Source organism: Ambystoma mexicanum, chromosome 9 (assembly GCF_040938575.1).
Source record: "Ambystoma mexicanum isolate Mex_15411 chromosome 9, UKY_AmexF1_1, whole genome shotgun sequence".
In the NCBI taxonomy this organism is placed as follows: Eukaryota; Metazoa; Chordata; class Amphibia; order Caudata; family Ambystomatidae; genus Ambystoma; species Ambystoma mexicanum.
Window position 1 is genome coordinate 1,433,137,699 of NC_090931.1, and position 24,895 is coordinate 1,433,162,593.

Sequence of the window (24,895 nt, forward strand, 5' to 3'; positions counted from 1 at the left end):
CAAACCCCCAACCAACACCAATACCCCCAATAGACTCCACAAGATGCACCCCTTCACCCCCAACCTTGTGTCGCACTCCCATTGTCCGCCCACACTACTTCCGGGACTTCTTGTCCGGAGGCGGCATTTCAGTGTGCCTTGCACTCCTACGTGTCTGGCGCACTGGGCTGGTGGGGACAGATGAAGCTGGTGTGGAGGTAGTAGATGAGTCGCTGGCAGGTTCCACACCTCCTGCAAGCTGTGGCCGCTGCATATGGAGCAGCATTGAAGTCAGCACCTGTGTCACCGCCGCCAGGCAGTCCCTCATTAGCCGAGCCGATGCATTAACAGCAGCTGTGTTGGCTGCAATGGCCGCTGTGGTCCCCGCAATTGCTGTGGCAATACCCCGCCTGGTTTCCTCCCCGTCCACTATGTACTGGCGGAGTAGGTCTAACATGGCCTCCTGTCGGGCCTCCACCGTCGACAATCGTGTCTCTAGGGTTTTGGAGGGGGCTGGAGTGGTGGGTTGTGCAGTCACGTGGATGGTATTTTCGGGACTGTACTCCTCAGAGGTGGGTAGGTCACAGTCACGGAGGCAAGGATGAGCTTCACTGCAGGTGGGTGACTGCAGGTGTTGGAGTGAGGGGGTGGGCACGGGGCTCGGGGTGGCCAGGCATGTCACCTATGTGTCTCCCTCAGGCTCCACACTGGCATCAAGTTCTTCCCCAGTGGAGGCGGGTACTTCCAGGGACTCCCCTTCAACAGGTGTGGGTGTGGCCTGCTGGGTCAGTAGTGTGTCAGGCACACTGGCAGCAGGTGTTGCTGGCTGTGTCCCAGCTCGCACAGGCACACTGGCAGTGGCTGTAGCCTGCTTGCCTCCAGAGGAGGTAGTGGTGGTGGTGGTGGTAGCCCTCTTCTTAGGGTGTGAGGTGGATGCCCTTGCAGTGTTCTCCTGGGTTGGTTCTTCCTCATCGGTGCCTGGGGGGTAGAAGAGATGCAGGGCATCAGTGATGGTGTGGCATGGCAGAGGCATACGATGGTGCTGTTAATTATTCATTTGATCATGCATTCATGTCTTACAGGTGTGTCACGCAGGGTATTCAGCGGGGGCATGTTAGCATTCACTGCATGGCAGGTGGCATGCCGTTGATATGGGGTTTGTGTGTTGGGTTACATGGGCATGGTCCAGGTATGTTGCCCGTGTGTAGGTTATGGGATTGGCACTCAGCATGCATTTCTGTGTGGCAGGGTTTGGGCCGCAATCTTGACTTGGATATGTTGATGTGGGTGTAGGGACATGCATTGCCTTGCCTAGTCTCACATCCATGTCACTAGTGCTAAGTCATGTTTTTCCCTACAGGGATGTGCAGGGTCACTCCCCTCTTTCTGTGGATGATGCCGCACCCATCTCCATCTCTCTGAATCCCTCTATTGACTCAGGATCAATAAAAGTGCTGGCAGTCTCCTCCCAGGGCATCATCTTAGCAGGTGAATGTGGACCCCCACCTGCCTCCATGGCCACCCCCCTGTTGCTCGATAGGATGTTTCGCACCCTCAAGCGGAGGTCGTCCTACCTCTTGCGGCAGTCACGCATGGTGCGTGGGGTGATCCCCACGGCTGACACCTTCCGGGCAACCTCCTGCCAGATTTTCTTTCTCCTCATCTGGGCTTCTCGCTTCATATCATTGCTTTTCATTATGGCTGCATGTGCAGCCAGAGTGTCAGCAAACATATTGAGCTCAGCGTCTGAAAAACGCTTCTTCCGCTGCCGGGTGGTCGTCTTCCGGGTGGCCTTGGACATCCTCAGGGTTTTCCAACACAGTACGACACAAAAAGACTGGTGGTTAGGGAGGATGGCAATGGATTGTGTTTTTAATGATGGCCGCCGGCCCATTTCCCATTCCTGCGCAATGACGTAATTTCCGGGTCCGGTTTTGCGAACCCGGTATTAGCATGGTGGTATTACCGGGACGGTATTTAGGGGTTGCTCTGAGGCGGTGCCGGTATCGGCGGGTCCCGTGATGACGCTATCGGGGGGTTGGAGGGCATTTAGCGGCATGCCGGTATTACCATTACCGGCATGGGGGTTCGCACGTGCTCGCGCACCCGTAATCACCCGCTATTGGCGGGTTCATACGAGCACAGACCCGCTCTTACCGGCATGCCGGTAATGAACCCGCTTTTACCGGGCTACTCGTAATGAGGCCCATTGTGTTTTGCATCCACATTAATTTTTACCTTTGGGAAGAGGACTGGGGAGAACACCCCACCAACCCCCTGATGCACTTCAGTTTTCCCCATCCCACCATATCCCACGATAGCACTATTTAAAAGGCACTAGTCTGTCGCCTTGTCTGCATTAGCGGAGTCAGCTTTTGGTCCCGGGGAGTGTTGGGGGGGTGGAGTGGATAATGGGGCACCAGCAGGAGGCTGGGTGTGCACTGGGCACCAGGGGGAGGGGACAAGGGAGGGGCGACCAACCCCCTCTGCCCCTCTTGCCCCCCAATCCCTGGCTCTGCCACTGCTCGTCTATTGTCCTCACCCCTCTAAGTTAGTAACCGGACTATCTTTTTAGACACCCCTAGCACTTTACAGGTCTCTTTACCCGCTCTACTTGCATCCCCTCTCTCTGTGCCATGACTTACCATACCTTCTCTCTAGACAAGATCTGTGACGTCTCCGGACATTGTCAAGTTTTTGGAGGCCATTTTCAGCAGAGAGGGAGATCCGGAGGTGATAATTACCGACAACAGTGTACAATTTGGATCTACGTGATTACTGCACATTGGGAAGTTGCCAATCCGAAAAGATCGAATTGCAAAATCCTGTTGCGCAGTCATCACGTAGATCACTATCCGCTATCACACATACCCCCACCCCCACAGAGCCAGTTCCCTCACACTAACGTGGGTCAGAGATGGCGCTGCAGGGTGCTTTTTTCTAAATTTTTCTTTATTCTTTATTGCCCCCGCCTCCAATGTCATGGAAGCAGGGGACACCCCTGCAACCCTCGAAGCATATAATGCCGAACAGGGGGAAGAGGCGATACCCCCGCAACCTCTGCTCACCCTGTCTGGCATTATGGCATTCGCTTTTCTTCTCTTGATATTTTGGGGTAAACCCATGCAATTCATTGCTGCAGAAATGCAGATATTCTTGAAGGATAGAGAGATACAGCATAAATGCACCTCTCTTTATCACCCCATGACAAATGGTTTAGTAGAACGTATAAATGGGTTCATGAAGGATATGATACAACGGGGCCTAGCAAACTCATTACCATGGAGAGACACTCTCAAGGAGTCATTGAATGCTTATTGGATGACTCCGCATTCCACTATTGGGGTTCAACCGTTTGTTATGAGAGGGAGAGCTGTGTGCAGCCGTTCGGCCTCGCTTTCAAAACGAATGTCAAAGTTGTGCATTTGGAGGAAGTACTGAAGAAAGTGAGAAAGAACAAGACCAAATACAAAGAACATTAGGATCGCACCAGAGGTGCCCATCATGTTGCGTTTAAGGAAGGAGAATGGTTCAAAGTTAAAAAAAAACGTAGGAAGGTGCTTAAAGGATTGTCCAAATACAGGAGTCCATGGAGAGTTGAAAGTATAGGATATGATATGATAGGTCAATTATAATGCACTTAATACCCGCGGACCTGGGGATCGAACCTGTGTTGCTCCGTCTTGCTTCCAAGGCGAGCACATTGCCCCAGAGCTGTCCTCCCGAGACAGTGCAGCGAAGAAGAGTGTGCTGCTAGAGGATGGAAGAAGTGGTCTTTTGATGAGCTTGTTCACTGCCAGTTTCATCCCCTCTGCTTGATCCTGTTGATGTGCTGACCCCGCCTTTCATCTCCATCTCACACTCATCCCCATGTTTGTCCTCCTTCTCCTCCTTTCCATTCTTCGGCTGTCTGGCCTCGCCGGCACCCCTTTTCCTTCCTGGTCTGTCATTTATTTCCTTGCCTCTCCCAACACCCCTTCATTCCTGTTTGTCATTTCTTTAAGTTTCTTTGTTTGTCATGGGGGAAAGTTGTTGGTATTGTGATTTAACCTCCCATATTGTTCAAGAGTGCCCAGCATTCACAAACAATACCGGAGTACAGTTAGTGCGGCCGTGCCTGGGGGGTCTCTTGAAATAAACCTGCCCGTCTTACCTCTCATCGCCTGTCCGCCCCCCATTTACGACAGTTGTATGAAGCTACGTCTAGCAAGAAGTGTTGTGCCGTATCTGTAATTCAGTACCGCAAGGAGGCTTGCTTTTGCTGTTACAGAACAGGATGCCTGATTATAATAACTGTCAGAGCACGTGTTTAGTGATCTAATGGATATTAAAAGTACCTGTGCTTACCTAACTTTGTTCCGTGCAACTCATCATTCGAGTGATGTTCCGTGGTGTCCAGTCAAAGGATTGAAAACAAAGGATTGAATGCCCTTTTGTTCGAAACCAAAAGGACCGAAGGAAAAAAAGTGAATGCTTTTATATTTATTTATTTATATATTTTTTAGTTTAGTATGCATAAAAAAGTTTTTTTTTAAAGGAAAACAGGGGTTTGGGGGGGGAACCCCCCCATAAAAAATATTTGTTTTTTTAAAAAAGCATTCAAAACTTTTTATTCCAGCACTTTTGGTGTCTTAAAAAAGGCATTTGATCCTTTTGTTTTAGATCCTTTCACCTACAACCATGTTCCGTATGTCCAGCCTATGGGGAACAGCAGTATCAGTGTTGATTGAGAAACTCGTACGGCAAAACGTACCATAGACGTGACTTCTTACACGCGCCAAAGCCTAGCATTTAGCATCTACACCGTCCAAAGTAGCTGGTAGTCTAGTGAGTCTACCATTTGTATCTCGTGTTCAAACAAACATTAAATATGCATACATGTGCAATCTCTATACTCCATTTGCGCCCCTGTGTTGCTCTAATTTAACAAGTTGGAAAACCGTGCGTACCATAAAATGCCATATCTAGAATCGGCACTGAGTGAAAACTTGTACAATCAATGGATATTATTTGCACTGCAATATTGATGTACAGACAAGTTAAGTGAATCTGACAGCCGTGCAGAGTGCAGTTCCCCCTATATGTAGAATGGTGCCCGTGCCATCAGTCGGTGTATCTAGGTTAGTGTTAGATGTAGTTTCATTGATAGTTAGAACATATTTCACATAACAGCACTAGGTACAGATATGGGGGTCCTCTAGATACTATAAGTGAACCCATGTACCTGAAGGTGGATGCCTCACATACACTAGGAATATGAACCTACCTACTCATTGGCTCACCTCAAGGTATACAGAATTAGACATGGGGAACGTATGCCATTAGATCACGAATGGTAGCTCCTCATTCAGCCCCGTCAGGTGGGATTGTGTTCTATATATCCACCAAATGTCTTTATGTGCAAGGGTACTGCTGACATTAAGTGATGCTGTAGCCACAGTCACCACCCACCACAGACATTTGATGACCATAGTACAAAAAGTATCAGATTATTTTATAGTCTTCCCATAGTGCAACATGTGAACTTTAACTACATTCTCATGCTGAGGAGAGAACACCTTGGAACATGGAGCAGATGCATTTTGATAGAGTTTTAGCAAGTCAGCAGTATCTAATCCAGACCACAGTTCTCACAGGACTCGACAGTACCTGATCTGCCTAATGCTGCCAATTCTACACACTGGAGCAGTATTGCTGCCGGAGTCAGAACAGAAATCCATAAGAAGCAGGAACTTCATACGGTTTGGTCCAATCGAGGCTGAGCAACGCATTCTATATGGCAGATACTAGCAAGGCTTTACGAGTAAGGCATAAAGCATCATTATTATAGTATAGCAGTTGTGGTGGGCCAGAAGGAAGACACGGACACTTGAAGGACATGGTTGACAGTATTTCTATTGAAGTAAGATTAAGCTTAAATGTCCCTGTCTCTATGGGTGGTCCCTGCCTATATTTCTAACTAAGATGCTCGTCCGTCAGCCGTAAATGTCCAAAAGGAAAAATCTGCAGGGAAAAAACCACCCTAACTGACCCCAACACTATAAAAACTAACTTGTAGGTGGAGAAAGACTCTTTTCTCCTGAGGGTACTTCTAGTACCAGTCTGTAGGAAAGTTCACTAATCGGAAATCCTCAAATAGTCTCTTGCGATATCTTGCAACAGTCTCTGTAACTCTTCAAGTGCGGTTTGTAGCTTTCCCTTTTCTTCAGAACTTCTTTTTGGTTCATCATGTCAGAACAGCCTTTTTCTCTCTTGGCCAATTGTGGTTTGCTTTACTTTGGTCTATTGGCCTCTTAATTAGATTCACTCGCCTGATTTCTCTAAACTCAGAGTCACCACCATGTCTCCTTTTTATATTCTCTTCTTGCATACCTTGGTTTGTGACTCTTCCCATTTCCCAGGGTATTGTTATACACAATTGCTTTATCTGTGTTTCATTCTTTTCTCATATTACTCTTTCCTTTTATTTTTTCATAGTTTAATTTCTTTCCTTCAAAGGGGAACTTTATCTTGTGACTTTTACGGAGACAAGTTCTTTGCTTAATATACTGCTTGCTTCATGGCTGCCTGTTATCCCCATTCTCCCAGTTACCTTCTCTCATGGGGAGGATCGTGTCTGGGTACCTTGTTCCTTCAGGATCTCTTCTCCGCTCTGTGACTATGCTAGCCTGCCATTCGGTGTCGTGCTTCTTTGTTTTTCTCTCCTCTCTGCAATATCCTTGTCCATTGACAAGGTTTCAGACATCCTGTGTCCTTGCATGTGCTGCATTATCAGCGAAGTTGGAGGAACAACTGTCCACCACGCGGTTCCCATGGTCTCGTCACCACATCCATTCAGGCTTCTGCCCCCCGGCTTTCTCGTGCTGGGCTGGTGCCGTGACACTGACGTCACAGCGTCTCTCGGGCTGGGCTGCCGCTGTAGCTCTGGCGTTCCAGCCCCTCTCTGGGTTTCTCGTGCTGGGCTGGTGCCGTGACACTGACATCACAGCGTCTCTCGGGCTGGGCTGCCGCTGTAGCTCTGGCGTTCCAGCCCCTCTCTGGGTTTCTTGTGCTGGGCTGGTGCCGTGACACTGACGTCACAGCGTCTCTCGGGCTGGGCTGCCGCTGTAGCTCTGGCGTTCCAGCCCCTCTCTGGGTTTCTCGTGCTGGGCTGGTGCCGTGACACTGACGTCACAGCGTCTCTCGTGCTGGGCTGCCGCTGTAGCTCTGGCGTTCCAGCCCCTCTCTGGGTTTCTCGGGCTGGGCTGCCGCTGTGTCTCTGGCGTTCCAGCACCTCTCTGGGTTTCTCGGGCTGGGCTGCCGCTGTAGCTCTGGCGTTCCAGCCCCTCTCTGGGTTTCTCGGGCTGGGCTGCCGCTGTGTCTCTGGCGTTCCAGCACCTCTCTGGGTTTCTCGGGCTGGGCTGCCGCTGTGTTTCTGGCGTTCCAGCACCTCTCTGGGTTTCTCGGGCTGGGCTGCCGCTGTATCTCTGGCGTTCCAGCACCTCTCTGGGTTTCCCGTGCTTGGCTGTCGCCGTGGCTCTGGCATTCCTGTGTCTCCGTGGGTTTCTTTTTTTATATAGTTGAAAGAAAAAATGTTTTCAATAATATATGATTACAATAATGACATAACAAAGAATTTGCACAAATACATATTTTTTCTTTTTTAAGAAAAGAATGTAAAAATGTAAAATTAAAACACCAATAGTTGCAGAATAGATAGTTCATTCATGCCTTAGAAAGGAAGATATTGGTAATAGCTACTGTCAAGGTTGCTCACTCGAGCCGCAAGGACTCCAGATACTTCATGGCTGCAAGAGGGACAGTAAGACAATGCCCTCCTAGAATCATCAACCACATAGTTTCTGCAGTTAATTTGCAATAATCGTTAAACAAATGAAACAAAACGCGCTTTCTTCTATGCAACAAGGTTTGGCAATTGACCGTCAGTGTTTTAAAGTTTCTGGTTGCAAGCTGTCTTCACAGAATCTACATGTTCGCTCCCTGGTGCTAAGTTTAGCTCTGGTACCAGAAACTTCCCTTGGCGGCCACACATTTAATCGGAAGCGAAGAAATAGAGTTGTATATTGCGGCGCCGGGAATCTGATTAAATACCTTTCTGGTTGATTGAAAGACTTCATTTGGAAGTGACCAGTTTTCGCATGTTTGTATTTAATACAGGTGTCCCAAGTCAAAGGCCAATCGTGATGCCATAGTTTCTGTTTTGCCCGGGTCGGGTTGGTGATTAATAGTTCTGTTGAGATGTCAGCATTCACCATTAGAGTCGTGGCTTTCGCTTTCCAGGCTGAAGCCAGGTTATCAGAGTGGAATAATACCATTACTGTGCCCCCAGAACTGCAACGGATGGAAATGCAGACTTTTACATTTATTTTATGACCCCCTTTACACCACATATATATGTGGGAGGTACATATATATGTCGGAGGGGGGTATGGTATATAATACAATTCGGTGGGGTATAATACATATATATGTGGTGTAAAAGGGGGTCGAAATAAAAATAAAGAAGTCGGCATTTTCGAGGTCGCAGTAATGAGGGTTGCAGTAATGACATAGATTTGTCACAGTCTGATTCTAGAAGCATAAATATGGCAGATAGCAGCGTATATGGACTTGTGGGTATGAGGCACTTCCTATATAAACTAAGCAGTTTCCACGTATACATTACATTCAGTGACAACAGGCCTAGTTCATAGCGCATGGTAGCCATGAGTTCGCTCGGTGGAAGAGAGAGCACTCTTTTCCAGAACAGACTTTCAAGTCTTTCCCAGAATAGCGCAGATTCGTGTTCCTTGGCCCTGTTCCGTGCGGGACGGTGGGGACAACTTTCTGCTTGTAGAATGTTAGTAATGGTTCAGACGAAAACTCCCTTATTTTCTATGAATCATACAGGCTTGGCTTACTGCAGTTAGAAATCTTTTCCTGAGCTCAGATCGATGGGGTAAATCTCGGGGGCTGTTGTTCGTATTAAGTCCGAGGTATCGATAATCAGCAGCTACAGAAAGTGGAAGGCCGCTCAAAAGCCACTTGTAGGAGTGTTTACGCAAGGATGGTTTGGGAGAAAAGAGGTGTATGCTGGCCTTTTCTAAATTTATTCTAAGCTAATTTTGGTCTGCATAAGTTCTGAAGTCCTTTAGGAGTTTTAGACATAAGCACTAGATTGTCAGCGTATAATTAAAAAGGAACGATGCAAGTGCCTATCTTAGGAGGGTCAGATACTAACTTTCTCAATTTCTTTCCTATGTCAGCAATGAAAAAATTTAATAAGATAGAAGCCAAAATACACCCTTGCTTCAGTCCTGTCGATGTAGGCATGGCCTGAGATCATTTGCCTTCTTGTGTGAGCCGCTTTTGAATTGAGGTGGCATAATAGAATTGAGTGACCAAGGCAAGACTATATGCTGGACATGCTGCCTCTTCCAGTGTGGCCAACAATAATTCACGTGCCACAGAATCGAAAGCAATTTTGCAGTCCATAAAGGCGAAGTAGGTTGCTTGACCCGTTTGTTTGGGGCGCTGTTTGATGAATGAAAGAGCTAGTAAATTTACTGAACTTCCCAACCCAGGCAAAAAACCTGTTTGGATTCCGTCAGACAATCTGTGTGAATTTATCCTTTGATTAAGGTCTCTTAGTATAAGCCGTGCATAGATCTTTCCTGGGACATCTAAGAGAGCAATGGGCCGATAGTTTTCGGAGTCTTCCCGATTACCCTTCTTATAAATGGGTATTACCACAGATTTTTTCCAGGATAAAGGGATTTGCCTGGCCTGAAGAATTTGCGTGAATAGGCTTGTTAGCACAGCTGCCCATACTTCAGGATGTTCTTTAAGCATGCGGTTAGTGAGGTTGTCAGGGCCTGGTGCTCTTGACTTGCTCAGTCGTTTGATCATTATCATGATATCATCTTTATCAAAGATGATAGTCTCTAGTGCCCCATTTACGTCCATTAATACCGTTAGATGTGGCTTGAGTTGCGTATACAACTTCTTGTAATTGTGCCAGTCATTCTCAGATACAGTGTTTATTTTATACGGCTGTCGAGGTTCCTTGAAGGCTGAGTTCAGGATGCTCCATATCTGAGCGCTGTTTTTGCTCATGATGGGGGCAAGCATCAGCTCTCCATCTTGCTGATTTATATGAGCTTGATGCATTTTCCACCAATTTCTATAGCGCATCTTGAGTTTGTGAGACTCAATAAACATGGTGGGCAGATTTGTAGAGGCTACATTCTAAGAGCTCTTCCTAGTTCAGATTTATTTTGCTTTATTGCTAGATCAAACATGTGCTTATGGCTGTAATAAGCGTTCTGCCTACAGGGCATATGTTGTTTAAACACGTTCATTGCCGATATATACCAATCTTCTGGAGCAAATAAATTCGAACAAGGATAAATGGATGGATTGCTGAGGGACGTGGCTAGTTTGAATACCATACGCTCAGACCATTTAAAGCAATTCCTTCCCCCAGTCAAAACTATTTTGCCTGGGTAGGAGGAAGGCTTAGATTTTGTATCAGGCCAGGTCAAGACGAAGTGTAATAAACTGATTGCTATGAGCCTGTGCTAGTACAGAGAAACATTCTATGTTCATAAAGATGTTCTGATGAATAAAGACGTAGTCAATGTTGGATGAGAGGTCATTTCTAGGCCACGTTTGCTTCGCGGGAATATCGCCCTTTATAGCGCCATTGAGTATGTAGAGCTGCCTCTCAGCCATAAGAGCGAGCCATTGCTTTTCGAGAGGAGTCAAAGGCTTTGTGGAAGTTGGTAGGCAAGAAATGTTTAGATCCCTCCCTATGATGGTTGAGAGCACAGTGCTATCATTAGATATTAAATCGAGCACGAGAGTAATGGCCGCTATGAAAGACTTGTTGGAAATCCCTGCGTGATTCCAGTATAGATTTAGAAGAGCAAGATTCCCAACAGATGCGACAACTCTGACAAGCTGAACAAATCTGTTCGGGGCTGCCCATGGTTCTAACCTAAATCCAAGATTTTATTTTATAGCAACTATGAGACCCGCCGAGGGGCGACTGTGGAGGGCCTTCACTGCTGGCAACAATATTACAAAATGGGTTTCCCAAAGCGAGGGTTCAGTGTGCCACGTCTCCTGGAACAATACAATATCCATGTGCCCCAGGGGATTGCTTTCAAGAGTAAGGAGATGTTTGTAGCCCCAGGTGTTTCAAGAGGCTCACCTGAGAGTGATTAGAGAAAAATGGCTAGTTATGATTTGTATGTAGAGGTCCGCTTGGAGCTCTGGGTGTGTATACTTGGCTCAGGAGTCTGTTGTCCTGAACATTAACCTGTCTAGTTGATCTTTGTGTTTGAAGCGCTTTGAAGCACATTGTGTATATGCGCTATATAAATAAACGATCATATCATATCATATGATTACCTCTATTACAGGTAATTGTTAGAGAAGGATTGTAACTTGGCTCTGTTATATATTGTTGGCTTGCTGCTATCATTTAATTCCTATTTAAGTGTGTAATGTTATCTTGTTGGTTTAAAATAAAGCACCGGGCGAACAGATCTGCTCTGGCCTTCCACAATGCATTGAGCACCAGCCCAGATTGCACCCAAAATCTGACCGTGCCTAGATCGTCATTGTTGGTGAATTGGACCCAACTGATGTCAGAAGATTGCAAGTCTTCTAATGCAGGAATGTCTCCCAGGAGAGTAAGAACACTAGTTCTATTAAGCAAAACAAGGGGGGGTTCTGGGAGTCCCTCTACTGACACAAACAAGGCCCATGCAACTGTCCTTGGGTGGATGGCCCCTGGGAGAGTCTCAACCAAGTCTTTACCTCACTGTCCCTTTCACAGAGGAGAAATATCCCTGCATATCAGTCTTTGTCCTGCCCAAGGGCAGTCCAGCACCAAAATGCAAGGCAAACCTCCTTTGAACAAGAGTACCAACAGCAACCCCAGACACTTGTTTCGACCTAATCGGGCCTCATCAGTGAGGTGGAGCTGTGCATGTCTAATAATAGTAAACAAGAGGTTCACGTCTGGATTCCCCTGGTAACTTATGGTGACACCTAAGGGGGGTTCTGGGAGTCCCTCTACTAGTACGAATATGGCCCATTGACCTGTTGTTGGGCGGATGGCCCCCGGGAGAGTCTCCACCTCCTCTGTGAAAGGGACAGTGAGCTAAATACTTGGTTGAGACTCTTGGTTGAGAACCCCTCTTGTTTTGCATGTTAAGTAGCTTTGGATTTCACCCTAAATTAGCAGGGGAATCCAGGCAGCTGTCAACGTGGGCTTGATAGGGAAAGGTCTTGCCAGAACATTCGTAAGCCGAAGGGTTTCTGCAATTTCATGCCGCCATTGCTCTAGAGTAAGGAATTTGTTTTCTGGAGAATGGACAACTGAACTGTTGCAATTCGTGATGTGATTATGGTTTCTCCTAATACATTTAGACACATGGATCTGATCCACGGAAATGATTTGATTAGTTGCCTGCTCAGTTGGGGAATTAAGAAACTGTGCGGCTTGTATTAGATCATCCAAAGGTTCTTGAAAGAACGCGACAGACTCTTCAGTATCAGAATCTACAATTCTAATAATCTGTGACTTCCACTTGATAGAAAATAAGGGATTTTTGTTATGCTTCTTAATAGCCAGATGAGCAGGATTCACCATTTCTTTCAAGGGTGTGGTTAGTAAGTGTGCAAACCTCTTCTCTCCATTATGCAAGGCTATTGACGCAAGGGTGTAGTGTTCAGTCTTTTTGAGTATGTTGGTGTGGATTGGTGCCTTTTCTTTGAGCAAATATGTCAAATGTTAGTTTGGTCGGCACGATTGGAATCTTTGTTGGCTCTGGAGTTACAGTCGGTCCTTCTGGTTGCGAGGCGATCGGTCTCTCCAAATTTGAAGGAAGAGGCAGGGGACAAGACAATGGTGTTTGGGAACTCAGATTTGGAATGGGGGAATGGAGTCATCGAGCTCAACAAGGATAGGTTCGATTGGCATAGCAGGAGAGGTTTTTGGATTCCATGCTTGCACACACAATGATCTGGTCACTAATGTAGTTAGCAACTCAGTTTGGTGTGTAAGTCTGCACTCCAAAGTCTCGTAATGCTTTACCAACAATATAGAAGAGAAGGGGTAGTAGCAGCATAGAAATAGTTGACGTGGAGGTAGTAGAAAAGGAGTAAAGGAGTAGCAGTAGTAAGGAGAAGTGGTAGTGTAGTAGGGGTAAGGGCAAGATTGGAGAGGTGATGGTAGCAGAGAGATAGTAACAAGGTGGAGTAGTAGGAAGGAGGGATAAAAGTAACATCAGAGAGAGTAGTAATATGGTATTGGTAGCAGCGAGAAGACGAGTTGAGAAGAGCGGTAACATCAAAGGGTGGAGGATGAATACGGAGTGTAACTTCAGAGGGATAGCAGAGTGGTCGGGAGGAGAACATCTTGGGAGTGAAGTGTAGGAGAGTGTCAGGAGACACTGTGCGGATGTAGAGGATGGGACACCAGTGTGGAAGGCTGAGAACACTAAGCAGAGTTAAGTCAGGGAGATACAGAAGGAGTTAGGCAGCCATCATTTAGGGAGACCACCACAGCTTTAGTCCGACGATCAGAGTGATTGGTGTCACTCAGCCATAATACTAACCCCATTACGCACGCCTGGGCTAGGGCAGAGGAAAAGGAGCAGGGAAGTTTGAGGGAGAGAAGAAAGACCCTAGCGTCAGGATTTCAAGACCCCAGTTTTGCCAGACGGCTCGTATTTCCAAAGCTATCTATATAAACGTTGAATAAAACACCCTTGATGCAGCAGACATCATTAGAGTAGCTATTTGTGGTGATCCCGTTACAATCCATACCTGCACCTGCAGCAATCCTCAATTGAAGAAGTTGCATACCAATGACTTAATGGATCTATGTGATTCCTTTGAGTTATTTTTGCAGCCGGCGATTTCTTCGAATTTATATTTTTTATGCCATTTCAATGCAAATGTATGCAGGGGGTGGGATACACCCCACACCCGCCCCCCACACCCACCCACCCCACGCTCCAACATACATTTGTGTCAACATTTGGCCAAATAAAATCAATTAAATTGTCTGCGACAAATTCTAATTTGGTGGAATCTGCCTATACCGGCATAATCGGGGACTGAAGGAAACCTCATGTTTTAAGTTGAGATCATATACTGCATGAGAACTTTCATCACAATTTCCCAGCATTTGGGTAGCGCACAGATTTGCTCCCATGACTGCTGGTGTGTTGAGCGTCAGTCCCCGCCTATGCTAGAGCGGCAGTTTGCATAGCTGTGTGGATGCACTTTCCAATAATTAGGCTATTGATGCATCCTACACTGATAGATGTAAACCTAAAGCAATGGACACTGTCGGTCAATGTACTGGGTCAAGTATCTTCTAGTTCGTTGATAACCATGTATCTGCTGGTCTTCTGTAACCCACTATATTGCAATTAAATGTGCTTCAAAGAGCAGGTGCTGGAAGTGGAGTGGTCATGTCCAGATTGGAAGTGCTTTCACCTCCACGTGTGTGCACATTGTTGGGCCATATCCTGGGTGTGTATTAAGGCATAGTTCGCAAACGTGTAGTTGGCCGAAATGCAAAGAAGTATCTGAGTCCGAATCATAGGTCAAATATTGACATTTTAAAAAGCCAAACTCTCCAGTTCAATTGACCCGATTTGCAGTGCGCACCAGCTCCACTTAGGAGTATGCCTAACATTTCTGAAGCCGAACCAGGCAATTTCGAGACATGGGTCCCAAAAGGGTGTTTTCGTTAAGTCTGTGGAAAACCCAATACAAAAGCAAGCTATGTTCACACATTTATTTTTGTTACATGGCAACATCCTTGTACGTTCACCGAATTTGGCATATTTGGATGTGACCACACAAATTATCGGGAAGATTTGGCAAATTTACAAGGACAAGGTAAAAAAAAAAAAAAACTACAAAGCTAACGGTTTTCTGAATGTCATATGTAAAGGTGACATCTACCCTAAACTATAGTGTTGTACTGTGACACTAGGACATATATAACACAACATATAGGATATATGTTACCGCATGTTGGAGCAAGTGTGATTGGTTTAGTTTTTCGATATGTTGCCTTGAAATAAATCAGAGATCTTGCTCATCCCCAATCTTCTTCCCTTGCTTCTATTTTCCTGTTGGCTCTCTAAGTTCAGGTCTTCTTATTGCTCCTTGAATCTTTTTGATATGCACCTCGCCTCTGCTCACTCTCCTTATATCTCAACTCACAAAATTCTCTTCCTGAAGACATACGCGGAACTTATTCTGTACGGGCTGAGGAACTTGCATCCTTTTATTTGCTTTTGTCAGTAGTGATGTATGAATTTGATAAATGCATAAATTATAAAATACAACATTGCATTACATAAAACATAGTTGGTTAATGGTCAATTTAATCTCCCTATTTCCAACTAAATGCTACATTCCCCTTTGCTACATACTTTCAAAGGAGAATCTGTAGAGCAGCTGGGCCACATCGTTGACGTTGACGCCAGAGGGACTTTCCTGCCTCAAGGCTTGGATTCTGGTAATGAGATCAGACACCACCTCGCTGATGACCCCGGCGTAACACACGACTTCCTTAGGCTTTAGCATCCTCTGGTTCAGGGTGGTGCGGAGACGATGCCAGTGATGGCCTTCACTGAAAGGGGGGGGGAGCAGAAATTAGTGAAGAAGACCTGAAACTTTGTTTTTGGAGAATTTCGTATTGGACACTTTTCAAAGATGCAGAAACAAAGTCAAAATGTACAAGGAACTTGGGGTTGGTCACCCTGAGTTACCTGGGGGAACCCAGACGTGTGCTCCCTGCTCACTGTGCTCAGAGAGGCACAGCCCCACCTCAGGCTGAAACACGTGTATGAGGTTGTTGTTGGTACTCTTGTTCAGAAGAGAAGTGCCATAGCATTTTGGTGCTGGACTGCCCATGTGGGCGGTACAAAGACTGATATTCAAATGTATTTCCTATCTGTGAAACGTACAGTGAGCAAAAAGCGATGGCTGTAAACTCTCAAAGTGGGAAAAAACCACAGAACAGGTTATCATATCATGTTCTTCCTGGAGAGGAGCGCCTGCTACCATTTTTTGAATAATCTCGTCTTCCTCCAGTTTATTTTTAAATGCAGGAAGTCACTCAGAAGCTCCAATTAAGTGTCATGTTCCTCAACTTCATTGCAGGATTGCCCAAGAGAGCGTCCTCGCCATAGTAGTAGTAGTCATTTGTATAGCGTCTTTATCACACTAATATGGCCTTAATGCACTTGTGGTGGGAATGCCCTTGGGGGACTGAAGTCCAAGGTGTGGAAAATTGTGTGAAGGTTTAGAATGCATGTGTGCATTACACCAAGATAAGGAGTTAGGTGGGCTGGCCAAGCTGCGTTAAGCTACCCCTGGGGTCAGGCATGTGGATGGGTGCTGAATGAAGAGGATTATGTGTGATAGCAAGAGGATTTGTTATGTGTCCAGTCAGGCTGAATTTTGTTGTAGGTCGTCGCTGCATTCTGAAGGCAGAAGTGGTGTGTACTGTGTTTAAGCCTGGTGGAGCATTATGTATCCAGCTAGACCAAATGTTAGTCGTAGGTCGTCGCTGCATTCTGATGCATGCAGGTGGGAAGCCGTGCCTGTGGCAGACGTTCACTGAAGTGGTGGGTGCATACGTACCTTGAGGCTCGGATAGAACCTTGTCTTTGAAGTAGCCGAGTGATAAGGTCATCTGCATAGTGGCTGTGTTACCGCTAGGTGCAATGGGCAGGCTGGCATAATACATCTTCTAAGCGCAATAGACAGGCTGTCATCCTGAACTTTATGATTCCAATATCAGGTATCTTCTGAGTGCATTTATCAGCAATCATTATCTCCCATGCCCAGTACAGTGCTTGATCAATCATGTGGGAAAACATTGGCAGCGACACCTGCGCGTGGTTACATTTGCCCATGGCCAAAAAGATACTCAGAGTGTTGTGCAGAACACACTCTGTTTATACGGACTGACCCACCCGTTGCCTCTGTCACTGGCTGCCACAAGCTAAGTTCTAAAACATCTCAGGGAAAAGGCCTTATACCGCCTCACAGACTGGTCACAAAATCCACCTTCAGCCATTATCTTTCAAAGAAAATGCAGCAGGACACTTACCTTTATCCTACTGCTCAACAGAAATGTCTTAAACACCTTTTCTTTGGAGACAGCCATTTTCTTAGACAAGGCTACTGAAAACGTAAAGCGCCCTAGGAAGCAAGGTCATCTTTATAGTGGGTATTATGCCTCACAAAATAACCTGAAGTTAACCCCACAGTTTACCTTCTGTGTAAAGAACACTTATCCATGACGAATCATTGTTCACGTTCATGTTTAAGTAGAATTGCAGAGGACATTTACTGAGATTTCAAATTGTCCCCTCCGTAGGTGCCAAAATGAAAAGAAAAGTGAAGGCTTGAAGGATTTGAACACTCTAATAAAACATTTATTTATATTTTTTATTTATTTAGCATTTTTAAAGCGCTCACAGAGGCCTCAGGCATCGAGGCGCTGTTACAGGAATTGTTTGTGTTTTTTTGTTTTTTTTGGTTACGTAATTGTGTTTTTTGTCTTAGTTGCGTATTTATAATGCGCTTAAACAGCCAGAGGTTTCTAAGCACGGACCCGGGGATCGAACCTGTGTTGCTTCATGTGGTCTTGGGGATCAAACCTGTGTTGCTTCATGTGGTCTTGCTTCTAACACGCGCACGTTGCCACTGAGCTATCCTCCCGGGCAGTACATGTCATTACACGCTCACATCTGAAGTGAATGATCCGGCATTAGCATCCTCGGTGGTGGGTGCGACAGCCAATCGGTTTGCTCCAAACCCTGCTGAATCTACTGATGCAAACCCAGGTTCGGAGCAACGCGAGTGGTCGCTGCACCCGGCACTGCTGTGCTGCCTCCTCACCTGCCTCCTGTACCATATTCTTGCCCATCCACACACCTTAATCCCCCGACCTCTCCCTCCCCACCCCCCAGCATGATCTCCTCATCTTCCTCTTCAGGGCTCCTCCACCCAGGCCACACAGCATCCTGATGTAAATGGAAGAGTGGCTCAGAGCGGAGCCCCGCTTTCCATTTTCATGGCAATCGTGCCGGACTCTCTCCGGCTGCTGAGAACGTAGCAGTGAGGCTGTTTTTTGTTATATTGCATAGGCTGTGTAGTGTGGGCTTCTCCTTGCTCTTGTTTCCTACCTCCTCTACTATGGAATGACTTACAGACAGATTTGTTGTGGAAAAATGATTGGCCGTAGGCATTTATTTTCTACAGAAAATAACACAAACAAGAATCATGATAACAACATGTGTCTGTGCTTTTGGGCACACCGTGTCCAGGGTTAGCGATGCCAGCCTTCTCCTTGGTCAGTCTCGGTTACCCTCGGGCATCCATTCCTGGACACGTGCCGCCTATGACTTTCTTCTACCGTGTACCGAAGAAAGTACTCGGCGTTCCTGCTCCTCTCTCCGCTCATTTCCTTCTTCCTGAAGTTTTGCAGGGTGGGTTGGGTGGCAAAACGCTTCCTTCTCCTTTGCCCAGGTCCCAAGACGCCTACCCGTACGAGGTGAGCGTCTTGCCTGGTTTGTTTTTCTCCCTTGTCCTTTGGCCATACTTATACCCCCTCTGTCCTTTGTTATTCTCCTGGGGGCCGGGCCCTGCCCAGCCCCCCTGCAGGTTTCCCCTCACACCTTGCCTGTTGTTGGGGGCTGTTGCCTGGTAACACTGGGGCAGTGGCGCCAACTGGCTGCCCCTCCCCATGCTTCTTCGCGCCATCTCGCCCCCACCCCTCGCCTAACCCCCAAGGCCCTCTATCGGGCCGTACTTTGCACGGCCCGGGGCCTGGGGCATAGGCTGTGTAGTGTGGGCTTCTCCTTGCTCTTGTTTCCTACCTCCTATACTATGGAATGACTTACAGACAGATTTGTTGTGGAAAAATGATTGGCCATAGGCATTTATTTTCTACAGAAAATAACACAAACAAGAATCATGATAACATGTGTCTGTGCTTTTCGGCACACCGTGTCCAGGGTTAGCGATGCCAGCCTTCTCCTTGGTCAGTCTCGGTTACCCTCGGGCATCCGTTCCTGGACACGTGCCGCCACACCTGAGTGGGCGTTGCCTCGGCCGCTCAGGTTCCCCCCAAAAGTACCCTTGTCTACGTCCCCTCCCCTCTAATGCCCTGAAATTAGTGTCTGCAAAATTCCCCATCCTATGTTCTATGTGGTATTATTGTTGACATGAAAATCTCTGTTTCCCTCAGCCTTGAGATCCCTTTAGATCCCCTGTTAACCTTCCCTTTCCAGGCCATCCCCTGTTGCAGTATTCAGGTCTACTGGCTCCCTTATTCTACAGGCCCTTTAATATGCTATCGCATCTTTTTTATCTGCCCCTTCCACCTAGCCCCAAACCTTCAACTCATACTTTATTAGCGGGCTGTTTGTTGGGTCTATTACCCCTGCTATTTTCGTGGTGTATGTAGCTGCGTCTAGGTTTGCTGCCTCCAATTTTTTCCCTTTGGCAAAAGAGTCCCTTCCAAGGATTCACATATTTTTTGTTGTGGACCCTTCCCTTCATTTTTTACACCCGTCTAAAAATTTACATTCTGCACATGCTTTCTGCGTTGCTTACCTGTTTCGTAACTTTTTTGGGCGTTCCTGCCCAGGTTTCCTTTGACTCGCCCTGTTTCCTTTAGCTTTACTTATTTCTCGGATATCTTTTTGTTGCCAACCTTCCCTTCTCCTCCAGTGGAACCCATGCCTTTACCGGTGTGGGTGTTTATTTTCCTGCCATACCTGTGGCCATAATCTCCTTTTTCAGTCAACCTTATGGCTAACCTCTTCATTAATTCCGGTGCTTATTCGTGGAACCCATGATTTTCCTGGTATGGGTGTTTATTTTCCTGCCATACAAGTGGCCATATTTTCTTTTCCAATCCGCCTTTCTGGCTAACCTTTTCATTCTTTCCGGTGCTTCTACTTGGAACCCATGCCTTTCCCGGTATGGGCGTTCTTTCCCTCTGCCATACGCATGGCCATGTTTTCCTTTCCCAGCAGCCTTTATGGCTAACCTTTTCATTCTTTCCGGTGCTTATTCTTGGGACCCATGCCTTTTTTGGTATGGGCGTTATGTTCCTGCAATACACGTGGCCATCTTTTCCTTTTCCAGTCGGCCTTTTATGGCTAACCTTTTCCTTCTTTCCGGTGCTTACTCTTGGGACCCATGCCTTTTCCGGTATGGGCGTTATTTTCCAGCCATACACGTGACCATCTTGACCTTTTCCAGTCAGCCTTTATGGCTAACCTTTTCATTCTTTCCGGTGCTTACTCTTGGGACCCATGCCTTTTCCGGTATGGGCGTTATTTTCCTGCCATACACGTGACCATCTTTACCTTTTCCAGTCAGCCTTTATGGCTAACCTTTTCATTCTTTCCGGTGCTTACTCTTGGGACCCATGCCTTTTCCGGTATGGGCGTTATTTTCCTGCCATACACGTGACCATCTTTACCTTTTCCAGTCAGCCTTTATGGCTAACCTCTTCATTCTTTCCGGTGCTTACTCTTGGGACCCATGCCTTTTCCGGTATGGGCGTTATTTTCCTGCCATACACGTGACCATCTTTACCTTTTCCAGTCAGCCTTTATGGCTAACCTTTTCATTCTTTCCGGTGCTTCTACATGCAACCCATGCCTTTCCAGGTATGGGCGTTATTTTCCTCTGCCATATGCGTGGCCATATTTTCCTTCCCCTAGTCAGCCTTAATGACTAACCTTTTCATTATTTCCAGTGCTTACTCGTGGAACCCATGCCTTCCCTGGTGTGGGCGTTCTCTGCCGTACGGTTGCCTGCTGTTGCCTGTTGCCCCAGCGCCATCCTTTTCTTCCTGGTTGATAGGTGATTGCCATATGACTGTTCTTATTGAACACCTTGGAGTTCCCCCTTTTCTGCCCTTCTGCTTATGCTCCATGCTCCCAGCTATGTTTTTCTGATATTTCCCCTGCCACCCCCTTGTGCCGTTGGTAGGTGGTATGTTACTTTGCTATTCTGCCGTCCTCTCTGTGTCCCCTATTGACTGCCCCACAGGTTCTGTTCCCCTGACCCCAAATGGTTCCTAGTCGTTGTTCACGTATCCTCTGTTGTTGTCCCTGTCTTTGCTTCTGTCATTATTTTCCCATTACTCCTGTTGCCCTCCTGAACTGGACCCTGTGGTCCCCTTTATCTTTTAATCCGTTAAACATGTACCGATTAAAACTCTCCTCGTCCCACCCTCTGCCCGGGTAACCTTTCATTTCCTTCTCACTCCCGCTTGTATTCCTTTCATGCATCCCCCTCCCAATGCTTTGTATACCTTCAAGACCCTTGTTGCTATGTTTACAATGCCACCCCATCCTCTGGGTATTGTTGCAATACCGTCTGTGCCGATTGAGGGCGGTGTCCCGGATCCCCTGGGTCACCTCGTGGAAATGGACCTGCCCTTGCACTCTTGCCTGCCCGTTCTACGCCAGAGCCCTTAACTCTCTCCTTAGCTATTACTCCTTTCCATTTTACCCATGCTTCCCAGGGATCCCACTGTTCCCCCCTGCTGCTCTCTACTTTGGTTGTGGAATTGGACCTGCCCCTGCACTCTTGGCTGCCCCTTCTCTTTGCGATGTGCTTCCAATCTTTCTTCTGTCCTGGTGGCAGTGCCCTCACCTGCCGCTGTCCTCCTCACTCAGCAAAGGCGACATTTTCCCTTGCCCTGTCCTCCTTCCGCAGGATGTCCAGTACCCCTTTCGCCCCAACCTTTTTCTGCCCCTTCTGCCCTGGTCTTCTTTCAAGTGCTCCCTTTCCCCATCCTCGCTACTCTCATCCTCGTCGGATGTTACTGCCGTTTGCTCGGCCCTGTGGTTTTTCCCTCCTGAGTTCTGGGAGATTTACCCTGAACCGTGATGCATTCTTTCAACATTTTAACAATTTTTTTCCCAATGTTATTATCAATTTTTTTCCATTACCTTTTCTGTTGGTTTTCTTTTGCCTCTTCTTAGGCTCCTCCGGCTGCTCTTGTGGCCCACCTGCCACCTCTCTCGCCCCCTTCTGGCCTTGCGGTATAGTTGCTTCCTCTTCGCTGCTGCCGGACTCCTCTAGTAGCAAAGGCGACATTGCCCTTGCCTTCTCCTCCTTCTGCATCAGCTCTAGCACCCACAGTGCTCCATATTCCTTTTCTGCTTTTTTAGCCCATGCGCTAAATTCCTGCGCTCTTCTTTCCCTTTCTTCAGCCATTGTTTCCAGAATTTCGTCCTGAGATCTTCTTCGCTATATGGGTCTTCCCGGTGCTGCCTGTGTCCCCGGGCTGCTGTTCAATATGCTATTTGCCCTTTTGCCCTGTACCTCAGGCTCCCAGCGTGCCTAACCAATTAGCTGCTTTTCTTCTAGCTGTCCGGGTGTCTGCACTTTATAAAAAAGTTCCCAGCATAGAATGTGTGCTCCGCCGGGCTTTTCACCTCCCTTGTAGGCCCCTCGTAAATCGTGCCTCGTGCCTGTCTCTTTAAATAATCTGTAGCCAATATGACCCTGACGTGATTTGCGCACTCAGCCTTCTGATCTGGAGTCAAACAGAGGTTCTTTCAGCCTCTTTCCAATGTTGCTTACAAGCTTCTCAAGTTGGTTCGTGTCAGATGCACTAGCGCGTGTCCTGGCTTTTACCCTCGGATTGCATGCTGAATGCAAAGAGGATCATCGGGGACATTGAAGAGTGACCTAAAATCAGCTGCATGCCGCACCCGCCTCCTGAAAGGTTTTTTGTATCGTCTGGGCAAGCCAGCTCTGGCCTAAGCCGCATGTCCCCCGGTTAGACCTCGCGCAGCACTTAGTCTATTCCTCATTGAACAATTGCTATCATCCCGCTTATGCCCCAGCTACCAGAAAGGGAAGGCGCACACACTGCCTGATGGTGTAGGGCGCAGCCCAGAGGCCCTCATGCCACAGCTACCAGAAAGGGAAGGCACACACATCCTGCCTGGCGGTGTAGGGCGCAGGCCAGAGGCCCTCATACCACAGCTACCGGGGGGGAAAGCGCACGCACACTGCCTGGCAGTGTAGGGCGCATCCCCAGGGCCCTCATGCCCCAGCTACCAGAAAGGGAAGGCGCACACACTGCCTGACGGTGTAGGGCGCAGCCCAGAGGCCCTCATGCCACAGCTACCAGAAAGGGAAGGCACACACACCCTGCCTGGCGGTGTAGGGCGCAGCCCAGAGGCCCTCACACCACAGCTCACAGAAGGAGGAAGGCGCAAACACACTGCCTGGAGGTGTAGGGCGCAGCCCCACGGCCCTCATGCCACAGCTACCAGAAGGGGAAGGTGCACACACTGCCTGGCGGTGTAGGGTGCAGCCCAGAGGCCCTCACACCACAGCTACCAGAAGGGAAGGCCCACACACTGCCTGGTGGTGTAGGCTGCAGCCCAGAGGCCCTCCTGCCACAGCTACCAGAATGGGAATGCACACACACTGCCTGGCAGTGTAGGGCGCAGCCCAGAGGCCCTCATGCCACAGCTATCAGAAGGGGAAGGCCACACACACTGCCTGGCGGTGTAGGGCGCCGCCCAAAGGCCCTCATGCCACACCTACATGTCCCCATTACCAAATCAATCCCCTCTGCGTGTTAATTTTTCTTAACACTTTTTTTAAATCGTTTTACACGTTTGGAGTTCGCATTTGCAGATGGCAATACTGCCACTAATTGGACACATATTTCAGATTCCATGCACGCTCTCCCTCACAGCCAAGTTGCGTGCCGCTGCAGTCCTCCACACTCATGCGCCACGGGATGGAGAGGGCTGTGGGTGCACATTTCGCACCCGAGCTCGTAACCCGAGCAGGCCACTGACTACAAAATAAGCTATTTTAGGGAACAGATTGTGACGCCTGCCCAAAACATTACCAACTGCCATGATTCAATGGAGCCGAGGCCTGCAACCTGTGGCTCTCCAGTCATTTTGTACTACGCCATTTCCTCATAGAAACCATTCCGCCTCTTTCTTTTCTCCTCTCCTACCTTTTATCCGTCTCGCGTTGGTACTTGCCTTCACCCCTCTCCCTTCCGGCTGGCCGTTCCCTCCTTTTCTTTCTCCCCTCCGTCCTCCGACGCGTCTCGTCTTGCTGCCCGCCTGCTGCTCCCACTCTCCGCACCTCTTCGGCCGCTGCCGCCGGCTTCTGCTACGGCTGGTGTTCCCTCGCTGACTCGGCTCCTGGGAAACCCGCGGCTATTGGGAAACTCTGCACGGCTCCAACGACGCGCCGCTGTCCCCTCCTGGCAATCTTCTCCACACGGCTCCGGCGACGCCAGTCTTCTCCACGTGGCTCCTGTAAGAGGATTCAATTCAACACTACAGCTAAGTCAACGCCTAGTCTAGAATACTGAATGAAAACCCTTATTGATATATCTTTATGTCCAGTTCATGCGTTCTGGATGACTACCCCTATATAACACCCCTCTCTTGGAATCCTCCTGACCCCACTGAGCCAAGAAGTAGTTCTGTTTTGCAAGTTAAAAGGTTTATTTGATAATTTAAACAATAGATATATATATCACACTTTATAATAAATTAATAATTGAATATCACACTTAATCTGATATGATAAAGATTAACAACGGAGAATCTGGCACTAGCACACTTCTTTATAATCACCAAGGAGTTGACATGAAATGGATAAGGTAGCACACTGGTAAATAGGGACAGAAGTATAATGTGGTAGAGAATGCTTTATAGAGTTCAAATGGATGTAATGTTGAATGAAAATGCAATACAGAAAATACTCAATATGATTTCAACAAAACAATGTAATCACTTTTCTCTGGCAATCCCCTCCCCCCCTTGATGCAATGCAAGGAAATGGAAGGAAGCACAAAGTTCTCAGA

At 47.5% G+C, this 24,895-nt stretch overlaps 1 protein-coding gene across 2 annotated transcripts in view; it reads right to left on the reverse strand.

Moving 5' to 3' along the window:
• The window catches only part of LOC138489188 (sterol 26-hydroxylase, mitochondrial-like), a 359,720-nt gene that overhangs the window by 77,087 nt on the left and 257,738 nt on the right, over positions 1-24,895 (reverse strand). For both annotated transcript variants that reach the window (XM_069616853.1, XM_069616852.1), the window contains exon 3: positions 15,429-15,628. In XM_069616853.1, the coding sequence (XP_069472954.1) occupies positions 15,429-15,628 (200 nt within the window). The remainder of the gene's footprint in view (positions 1-15,428; positions 15,629-24,895) is intronic.